The following is an 11,494-nucleotide window of genomic DNA, read 5'->3' on the forward strand; positions in this document are numbered from 1 at the left end:
AAGCAAGCCTCATGTTAGTTTCAAGCTGCCTGGCTGCCGGCCGCCATCTTGGCTGACAGTTAATTTGCATATTGCCCTGATCAGCCAATGGGAAGGGTAGCGGTCGTATGCTAATTACCACATTTCTCTTTTATTAGATAGGATAATTTAACTTCCAGAGTAGCCCTATGGTGGTCAATAGTATTTATCCCAATTTTAAAGTTGAAACCAGGAGCAGGTAAGTAATTAACTCAAGGGCATAGCTAGTAGGGAGTAAAATTTGGAAATAGTACTCTAGTTTTTGTGTTTTTCATCAAAGCTGCTTAACTCCTGATATCTGTGATGTCACACTAATTAATTATATCAGAAGACACCTTTTTTATGAAATGTCTTTCATTATTTAGAGGTAAACCTAAAACAGCTGCTTATGATATCTGAAGGAATTATGGTGACATGTTAACATTTCATAAATCTTGATGGTTGATCTGTGCTTTTCTATGTTTGAAAAATATGAAAAAACAACACGTTTTCAAAATTTTAAAGCAAAGCTACAAGAGCAATATAAAAAAAGGATGCCAATACACATATCCTGGCAGAGAAGTAAATGAAAACATTGGATTTGATGAGTATACATTTCTGATTCATTATCTCCTTAACTGTCTTTTTACTCTTAACTCTGTTTACTTTTTTGTAGCCTCTTTTTGCTTTTGAATACAAAGAAGTATTCCCTGAAAATGGATGGAAACTATATGACCCTCTTTTAGAATATAGAAGGCAGGTATGTACTTTTTTCTTTTAATTTTAATATACTATATTCTTTTTATTACAACATTTTATGGGAAGAAGTAAACAGATATATGCTTTAGGGCTGTCTTTCAGTTCCTTAAACTGCTCTTCAGACTGTGCCAGTGATTTTTAATGAATCTTATCTAAGAGTTCACAGGTAAATCAATTTGTTTTTTTAAGTGTTTAATAGTTTTTAAAATAAAAGGGCAAATACATTAAATTTTAATGTGCTTACATCATTAAACATTATTTACTCAATTTTTCTCTTTTGGGTATGCTGTAATTTAATTCGGAAAACATTTCAGATAGTTCTGTATATAATGTAGCTCCACCTAAAACTTTGAAAGTTTTACATATTCACCGAGGCTACACATTTACATAAAATGTTAACAAATCAAATCTGGTATCATGACTAAGGTGGGTTGGTTTAATATTTGAATGCTTATCAGTGTGATTTCATTTACCACAATAAGAGATATAGCTGAATCCAATCTTGAAATCTGCGTTATAGTGAGTGTATCATTCTCCCTATTTTTCCTCAGTACACCACTTCCCAAAGAGTTCCTGTTCCACAGCATGTGCCTGGGTGGGTGGGGAGTGGGGGAGGCCAGGGAAGGTAAATGGGGAAAAAAAGGAGACATATGTACTACTATTTGTAATACTTTAAACATAAAATACATTTTTAAAAAAATAAACGCTACCTAAGATAGGCTTTATTTTCAACTTTCCACATGTTCATGGTGCTATCTTGAGAAATTAAGTGCAGACACATTGATTGCTTTTTGGTAATCATTAGATTTGGTATCCAAATTATTCTAGAATTCAGGTATGAAAATCAGTATGCTGTGATTTTCATATTTAGATTTCAAACATTGCAGTTTAATTACAAAGTGTATCATTTAATCATGTGTGGCAAGTATAATTTGAAATTCCTCGTTCAGTTATAAAACCATCTGCTGACAAATATGAAGCAGAATACAGAATAAGTGGGTCAACTAAACCTGGACATTATAAGATTTTTGCTAACCCAAATCTTGGAAAGCAACCAGCAGATCTAACAAATGTCTTTATAATTGTAAAACTATTATTTGGGAATCTGGGCAGAAATTGCTATCTGTTATTGTAGCATTCAAAATAGAACTTTGGAAAGCAGATGCGAATAACCATGTCTAGCGAAAAGAAATGTTATTATTAAAAAGAAAAAATGAGTTAAAGAGTAAATGAACAGCTATTCCCATAAAGAGAATTACAAGTTCTGGAAACATGGCAGTCAGAATAGAGCATTGAACTCTGCAGTAAATATATGCTTATGGTTTTTGACCTACTAGATGAATTTGTTGACTTTTTTTCTACAGATACTTAATTTGTCTCTGAGTAAACGCAGCTAAAGTCTTAACAGAAAAGACACTGTATCTGTAATTAGAAGGCTCAGTTTATAAAATATATATATATATATATATATAATTTTATGTATATTATGGAAGAAAATGAAGATAATCTCTTAATATAAACCTTAAGATTAGACATAAAGCATCAGAGTATTCCTTTTTTTTTAAATGAAAAATATTGAAAGTGGTAATTGCACACTATATAAAATTCAGAAGGTACAAAAGGGTATATTGAAAGGTAGGTTGGTTATCTTCTAGGCCAACCTTGTCCCCTTGCCATCCCAGTTCCTCTCCCTTCAGGAAATATTGTTACTGGTTCTCCATATGTCAGTTCAGAGATTTTATGCGTGCAGAGCTTGTGTATCTATGTATATTACATTTTTAAGCAGATGATAGCATTCTCTGCACATTTTCTGTGTCTTTTTCATTGTGTATGTATGTATATAAAGAGGCTGCTGGCATAGTGCCTGCACATAGTAGGTGCTCAATAAATACATTTTTTACTATAATTTGGTTTCTTTTAATTTTTTCTGTGATGATATGAGTTGTCAGAGGTCAGAAAATTTAAAAAATATATTTTTTAAATTCCAAACATTTAATATAAAGGCTTTTATTTCTGTAGAATGGAGGGTGAAAAAATTTAAGGTCTTAATAAGCAATCCTGTAGGTGAAGTAGTACCCTAGTTATATATATATATATATGTATATGTATATATATATATTAAATATTGAAGGACCCAATGAGGAGCTTAATAATCGATGTGTATTTTAAAAAAATGTTGTATTTCCCTTGACTCTTTTTGGCTTTGCCTTCTGTTATCCTTGCTTTTCTAATATGTTTTAGATTAGAAGTATTCCATTAGTACTATAATGTAGGAGTGAAAACTTCACTTTTGTATGGAAGTGGTAAATGTATATATTAGCATTGTGGTGGACACTTGGTGTCTTCCCTCTCAAATTTCTTTGTGTAGGTGAATGGCAGTAAAATCAATAACCCAGTGAAATTGAATGATACTGTTCTTTTTGAAGACAGGGAATATTTGCAGTCCCACCATTTGCTTCCTTCCCATTGGATATGCTTAGCACAGACCCAGCACACAAACATTACTTAACCTATTAACATAAAATTGAATGTCAAAAAGAATGTATATCACTGTTAGAATCTCTCAACCTAATAGGCTGGTCACCACAGGCAGAACATAACTATTCCAACAACTTAAGAGCTGGACAGTGGAGATGAGAGAGATTAAATAGGATGACTTCAGTTTTCTTGTCTTATATTTTAGTTAGGTAGTAATTTGTCTTGTGTTTTTTTCACATACAGGGAATTCCAAATGAAAGCTGGAGAATAACAAAGATAAATGAACGCTATGATCTTTGTGATACATACCCTGCCCTCTTGGTTGTGCCAGCAAGTATTCCTGATGAAGAATTAAAGAGGGTGGCATCCTTCAGATCAAGGGGCCGAATCCCAGTGAGTATGAAGCTGTGATGAGACTTTGCAGATGCTTTTGTACTGAGATTAAGGACTTGGAGAATGGATGCAGGATAAAAATAGCTACAGCTAACGGTGTTTATGGCGATATTAGAAAATGAGTTATTTAATAAACCAAAAATGGGGTAAAGGCTGTTTAAAGAAATGTCTGAAGAGTATGACATGGGTATTAGGTGCACAGAATTGCATGATTCTTAACTTGAAAACGAAGTTGGTTCTTTGTATTTTCACTATTTCTTTATTTTGTTGCACATTCTTGGTGATACATGCTCTTTTCCTTTAAATCCTAGAAACAAGAAAACTTTACAAAATCTTGAATTACTGTGTTCTAGAAAGACCAGCTCAAATAATTTTAAGTACAAAATTCATAGATTCACAAGATTTTATAGTTGGGCAGTTTGTTGATACAGTAATAAAACTTTAAAAGTGGGACTTAGCCCCTTTTTAAGGTAGGTTTTCTAGAGACAACACTTCCCAATAATCAATGACTTTTATAAGTTAATATCTGATAAAGGTATTAGACCAAGTTTTCCACATCCCAGAGTTGGTTTGAAAGAAAGGTGATGATATTTGAGAGCAGCTCCAATATATCTTTTCATGGCTAGGGTTTGGACCCAATTAGAAAGCAGAGTTTTATAGAGTAATTTATTTTTAGGAGAATTATAAACAGACAAGTTTATAAAGAGCGTGCTGCCATTTCCCTCCATTTAGGTTTTATCCTGGATTCATCCTGAAAGTCAGGCCACAATCACTCGATGCAGCCAGCCCATGGTAGGAGTGAGTGGGAAGCGAAGTAAAGAAGATGAGAAATACCTTCAAGCCATCATGGACTCTAATGCCCAATCTCATAAAATCTTTATATTCGATGCCCGGCCAAGTGTTAATGCTGTTGCCAATAAGGTGAGATTACTTTTCAAGTAATTAATATTACAGTTTCACGAATCAGCTGAGTGTGACAGAAGCCACAATGCAGTAGAAAGAGTTCAGTCTTTCCAGTGATAAAGATGGAGATTTTAATCCTGGCTCTCCTGGCTGGTATGACTCTGAGTTCATTATTTAATCATATTAGACCTTGATGGTTCATTTGTAAAATGAGAATAGTAACAGCCAACAGGACCCAACACAAAATAGTGCAGAACCCTGTACTTTATAGAGGTAGGTGTTCAGGAAGAATTATTATTCATTCTCCATCCTCCAAATGCACCTGAGTTCATGCCCGAGTCAGGTCTGCCCAGCACAGCTGTAGGAATCAGGAAGCAGTGTTCTGAGTGACCAGCGGTGCCCTCTCCTGACAGCCCTGCCCCTGTACAAGCTGTTCACACTGAAGACTTGCATTTAGCTGGAGGAGTCGTCCTGATTGCTGCTACAGAATAAAGATTTGCATTCTGGCTTATATGTATGCATATAAGCATAACCAATGGTCACAAGGCACTTGGGGGGTGGGGTAAGGGCATCTGCCAGCGGGGTAGGGGAGGCCGGGGGAAGGTCAATGCGGAAAAAAAAGGAGACTTATGTACTACTATTTGTAATACTTTAAACAAGAAAATAAAATAAAAATAAAAAGATTTGCATTGTGGAAATAGAAAGTCTGGTTCAGTTGACAAAATCTATAGGAAAAGGTGAGAGAAGAGATATAACTTAGCTTTAAGAAGGTACCTCTCTTTTTAAATCCCCAATAAGCAATGTATATGTATTACAGAAAATTACCTAATGCAGATGAGAAAAAAAAGAGAGAAAATATTTAAAACCACCCTTAATCCTGTAACTAGGAGAGAACCATAATTAAATTGTGCTTCTACTTCCAGACCTATGTATGTATGCATACACTCATATATCTGAAACAGAATGGGATAATTGTAACTTAAAAAAATTGACACTGTATCTTTCTATGACAGTAAACATTCATCTATAACATTTCATCTATTACATTACAAAATACGTAGTAGATAGTATAAAAAATTAGGAAGGCATAGAAAAGATAATCACATAGTGTCACTAAGATTTTTTATATTTTCCTTCATTATTTTTTCTATGCATTGAAGTGTTGGTTATTTTGTTTCATTGTTTTTTTCTCTTACCATTGTATTATAAGAATCATTTCTTTTCATGAAATATTCTTGAAAAGTAATAGTACTCATCATATAGGTGTATTATCATTCATTTAATCATTCTTCTAATATTGGGCATTTAAGTATTTACTATTTTAACTATAGCTGAAATAGATATCTTTTGTTAGCATCTTTGATTTCCTTAAAATAGTTTTCTAGATATACAGTTACTATATTAAAATTTAAAATATGCATATTTTTAACATTTTCATATTGCAAATATTCTTCAGAATGGTCGATCCAGTTTACTAACTTGCTGTCTCCCCTGCTCCACACTATCTATATTAATAAAAGGGAAATATGCTAATTAGACTGGATTGACCAGACATCTGGACGTCCGACTTCCTTCTGGACAAAGCCACGGTGGTGGGGAAGAGGCAGAGGCAGTTGGGGTGATCATGCCGGCGCGGGGTAGGAAGCACTTAGGGGTGAGATCAGGCCGGCGTGGGGGAGCAAGCAGTTAGGGGCAAGATCAGGCTGGTGTGGGGGAGCAAGCAGTTAGGGGGCGATCAGCCCAGCAGGGGAGGGCAGTTGGGGGTGATCAGGTCAGCAGGGGAGGGCAGTTAGGCGGCGATCAGGCAGGCAGGCAGAGGTGGTTAGGGGCGATCAGGCAGGCAGGCAGGAGACCAGCTAGGAGCCAGCGGTCCCGGATTGTGAGAGGGATGTCTGACTGCTGGTTTAGGCCCGATCCCACAGGGTCACAGGTTCCCACAGGGATTGGGCCTAAACCGGCAGTCGAACATCCCCCGAGGGGTCCCAGATTGGAGAGGGTGCAGGCGGGTTGAGGGACCCCACCATGCACGGATTTCGTGCACTGGCACTCTAGTCCTATATAATAAAAGGATAATATGCAAAATGACCCCAACATCAGAATGACTGGTCACTCTGACATCCACTGACCACCAGGGGGCAGATGCTCAACGCAGGAGCTGCCCCTTGGTGGTCAGTGCGCTCCCACAGAGGGAGCTCTGCTCAGCCACAAGCTGGGCTGATGGCTGCGAGTGCAGTGGTGGTGGCAGGAGCCTCTCCTGCCTCCTCAGCAGCGCTAAGGATGTCCGACTGCAGCTTAGGCCTGCTCCCTGCTGGCAAGTGGACATCCCCCGAGGGCTCCCGGGCTGCCAGAGGGATGTCTGACGGCCAGCTTAGGCCCGATCCTCTAGGGAGCGGGCCTAAGCCAGCAGGTGGACATCCCCCGAGGGCTCCCAGACTGCGAGAGGGCACAGGCTGGGCTGAGGACCCCTGCCCCCCGCCAAGTGCACGAATTTTTGTGCACCGGGCCTCTAGTATTGAGATATAATTGACATTTAACACTGTAAAAGTTTAAGGCATACAATGTAATGATTTCATATATGTATATATTAAGAAATGATTATCACAATAATTCAGTTTAACATCTATCACCTGACATAGTTACAACTTTTTTTTTTCCTTATGATGTGAACTCTTAAGGTCTACTCTCTTAGCAATTTTCACATATACTGTAAAGTATTAACTATAATCACCATGCTGTACATTAGATCTCCAAAACTTATTCATCTTATAACTAGAAGTTTGTACCTTTTGACCACCTTCACCAAACTCCCCCACTTGTCCTCCTTTTTGCAAAAGTATATAACCTTGTTGGAACAAACTTTTTTTTTTACCTGCATAGTAAGAAAAATCGATATGAATATGACAAATGCTCTTGCCAATATAAAGAATTAAAACTCTGCTGGGCCCGGCTGGTGTGGCTCAGTGGTTGAGCATGACATATGAACCAGGAGGTCATGGTTTGATTCCCGGTCTGGGCACATGCCTGGGTTGCAGGCTTGATCACTCTGGGGGATATGCAGGAGACAGCCAATAAATGATTCTCTCTCATCATTGATGTTTCTCTCTCTCCGCCCCCCCCCCTTCCTCACTAAAATCAAAAATATACATTAAGCCTAAACCGGTTTGGCTCAGTGTATAGAGCGTCGGCCTGTGGACTGAAGGGTCCCGGGTTCAATTCCGGTCAAAGGCATATACCTGGGTTGCGGGCACATCCCCAGTGGGAGATGTGCAGGAGGCAGCTGACCCATGTTTTTCTCTCATTGATGTTTCTAACTCTCTATCCCTCTCCCTTCTTCTCTGTAAAAATCAATAAAATATATTTAAAGAAAAATAAATAAAACTTTGCTAGCCATGCTCTGGCCAGGTAGCTCAGTTGGTTGGAGCATTGTCCCAATATGCCAGGGTTGTGGTTTATAGATCCTGGGTCAGGGCCCATACAAGAATCAGCCAATGAATTCATAAATAAGTGAAACAACAAAAATTGATCTCTTTCTCTCTTTGAAATCAATAAATAAAAATAAAAAACATAAACAATCCCTGGCTGGCACTAAAGGATTGAGGGTTCAATTCCCAGTCAAGAGCACATACCTGGGTTGCAGGTTCATTGTTCTGGTTTCGGAGTCGGGGCATGTGTGAGAGGCAACCAATCTGTGTGTCTTTCTCACATTGATGTTTCTCTTTCTCTGTCTCCCCTCCCTTCCACTCTATCTAAAAATCAATGGAAAAAATATCCTCGGGTGAGGATTAACAAACAAAAAAACCCACCTTGTCAGCCACTATGTCTTCCACGTGTGCCCTACACCAGCAATCGCCAACCGGTAGTCCGTGGACCACTGGTGGTCCATGAGGTCCGAAAGGTTGGAGACCACTGGTTTAGGATACCTTTGGAGCAGCGGTTGCCAACCAGTAGTCCGTGGGCCACTGGTGGTTCGTGAGGTACATAAGGTTGGCGACTGCTGCCCTACACCAATCAAATTCACTTAATACCATCTTCTTGCATTTCTTTCTACTTTTATTACAGCAGGTACATACCTAGACACTGTAGGTTGGCCTTTACCTTTTTAATATTGCGTTGGATATGTCTTTTAAGTATCTCTTAATTTAGTCTTTCTTTGCCTCAGTCTTTTTTTCCTTTTATTCATTTTTTGGTTTGTTTCTTAGTTAATCCTCATGGGAGAATATTTTTTTCTGTTGATTTATTTACTTATTTATTTTGGAGACTGGAAGGGAGGAGGGAGTGGGGAGAGAGAAACACCAACTTGAGAGACACGTGTATAATTGCAGTGACTCTTCCATTATTTTTCCAATTTTTCCTAATTAGTGCTCTAAGAAGTGTGATTTTTATACCTAAGATAAATAGGAGATAGAAGAATTATTTTATTCATAAAATAAAGATTAATCCAGAAAAACTATTCTCCTTTTCAGCCACAGTTTAATTCAAAGCAGGTATTTCCCATCTGTTCTGTAGATGTAGATTTAAGTCTCTGAGAATAGTGATAGTAATGCACTATAGTATTTGTGCTTTTATACTTATTCTGCCTTTTTACTTAAAAAAAGTATGTGGCTAAAATAAAAGCAAGTCCTTATGATTGCAAAGTCTTTTGTAAATATTAGATTAAAATAAGGTGAGGAAGCACGAGCCAGTGGTAAAGTAGACATAATATCTGCAGAAGGAATTTACTGGTCTGGTAATTTCAGTCTTCTGTAAGAAAGTGTTTGCATAAGGACTTGAAATATGCGTAGGTAAATTTAGTGCTTTAAAATGTGTAAGCACCTTCACATATGTTACCACATTTAATTTTTATAACAGCCATATAAGGAAGTCAGGGTGAGAGTGTATATTGTTTTATAAGAAAACTTGGGGTAGCGAGTAGAGGGCTGTTAAGCAGCCCTGCATCGTCCTTTTCATCAGTAGTAAGTATTCTCTTTTATGCTATTGGATGTTTTATGGCACTTTTTCATAGGTGTCAATATATTATGGATGTGCGTTCATTTTTTATTTCTGTGGTGTGTGCTTTGTTTCCAGGCAAAAGGTGGAGGTTATGAAAGTGAAGATGCCTATCAAAATACAGAATTAGTTTTTCTAGATATCCACAATATTCACGTTATGAGAGAATCCTTGCGAAAACTAAAGGAGATCGTGTACCCCAACATCGAGGAGACCCACTGGCTGTCTAACTTGGAATCGACTCACTGGCTAGAGCATATTAAGGTGGGCTGTTTCCTATTTTGTTACAGGAAGGGTGCCACACAAGGGCTTTCTCTGCCCCTTCCCTATATTAGCTCTCACCACTGAGATGAAGACGAAGGTACCTTGCTCAGCAGTGCAAAGTGGATACCTGCTTTGATAATTGAACTACTTCTAAGTTTTGGTGCTTGAATGAATTAGTTTCTTGTATTGTGCATTTGGGTCTGTTGAACTTCTTTCACTTTCTTCCCCATCCAGTCTGAATTCTCCCCAGATTCTTACCAGATTGCTGTTTCCAGTTTCTCTGAAGTTTTCACTTTTTCTTTCCGTTTAATCAGTCCTACGTCGCACTTCATTTAATTATTTTTGTGTGGCAACTCAGGGGAGATCAGGGCTGGACAGATGGTGATCATATTTTTTCCCCCCCTCAGGAGCTAGGGCAGCACTATCTGTGAACAGCAGGCACCCAGGAAATGCTTGTTGCGTGGCTTGTGAAGTGATGATCATGCTGGTCAGGGGAGTGAGGTGAAGAAGCTGAGTGAAGGATACCCTTTGAATGCTAAGTTATTTGGAGACTACCATGTGAATGCTGATTTGCCTAAAATGTTAATATAATGTGTGAAGCACCAAATGTTATTTAATAGAGTTGTATATTTTTTTTCAGCTATGGTCTGAATTTCAATAACATAGCTTACCAAAATATTTTTATAGCCTCATATATTATTAATATTATGAAATAAAGGGGAACGAGATTTTTCATAAGAAGGAGCAGACTTATACTCACATCAAAATCTCTGAAATTCAGACAAATAGAAGAGAAGGCTAATTAAATGAGAATTATAGACTATTTTTTATTGCTTTTTTTCTGGAAGCTTGCATGTAGTTAGAGAATAGGTTCCTGTGGCCCATCTATTTGTTGCTTGATGTGTAAGTAGGAACCCATAAGATTGATTTAGAGCTAACATCGTCTCTTTCACTTCTGTAAATTCCATTTCATAGCAGGTGTAACATTCTTTCCAAAAGGCTGCCTGTACCAGAAACAAGTTTCCTTAGAGGCACAAGAGGTGCAGTTGTGCCTGCATGACCTTCTCCTCCCCAGTCCTCTCACCTGCAAGGCTTATCCTCTCACTTTCTCAGATCCTTGCTCAAATGTCACCTTCCCAAAGGGGCTTTCCCAACTACTATATACAAAGTGACAGTTCTGCCAGAACCCCCTAGAACTGTGTGGTGTTTTTCCACTTACCTCCCTCTGACACAGTATATATTTCCTTATTTATTTGCATTTGGCTGGCCTCACCAGCCATTACAGAAACTTCATTAAGCCAAAACTCGCTTCTGTTCACTGCTTTATCTCCAGCACCTAGAACAGTGCCTGCCACATAGTGAGGGGCCCCATAAATGTTTATCCTATCTAATGAAGAGGGAATATGCTAATTGACCCCCATCTATCATAAAGATGGCAGCGCCCACAGCCAATAAGGACGGAATATGCTAATTGACTGCCCTGCCCTCAAAGATGGCAGTGCTCAGTCCCCAAGCCCCACCGGGGCGGCAGGCTTGTGGCAAGGCCGGGCCCGCTCCCCCAGGCAGGCTGGTCGATACGTGCACCTGCCTCCGGAGTACCCCAGTCTCCTTAGTCCTCATGCCACCCAGGGCCAGCCCGAGGCGCAGGCAAGTCTCAGATGTCGGCTACCCAGCTGCCCAGGGCCACCCGAGGCTCAGGTAACCAGGGCTGGCT

At 38.7% G+C, this 11,494-nt stretch overlaps 1 protein-coding gene across 1 annotated transcript in view; it reads left to right on the forward strand.

Annotated features, from left to right (window-relative positions):
- MTMR2 (myotubularin related protein 2) overlaps positions 1 to 11,494 on the forward strand; it is a gene marked incomplete at its 5' end in the record, with an annotated part of 45,133 nt that overhangs the window by 16,303 nt on the left and 17,336 nt on the right. Inside the window, 4 exons of the mRNA XM_015565983.1 lie at positions 674 to 757; positions 3,478 to 3,627; positions 4,360 to 4,548; positions 9,595 to 9,780. Of these exons, the coding sequence (XP_015421469.1) occupies positions 674 to 757; positions 3,478 to 3,627; positions 4,360 to 4,548; positions 9,595 to 9,780 (609 nt within the window). The remainder of the gene's footprint in view (positions 1 to 673; positions 758 to 3,477; positions 3,628 to 4,359; positions 4,549 to 9,594; positions 9,781 to 11,494) is intronic.

Source organism: Myotis davidii, unplaced genomic scaffold (genome assembly GCF_000327345.1).
Source record: "Myotis davidii unplaced genomic scaffold, ASM32734v1 scaffold641, whole genome shotgun sequence".
Classification (NCBI taxonomy): Eukaryota; Metazoa; Chordata; class Mammalia; order Chiroptera; family Vespertilionidae; genus Myotis; species Myotis davidii.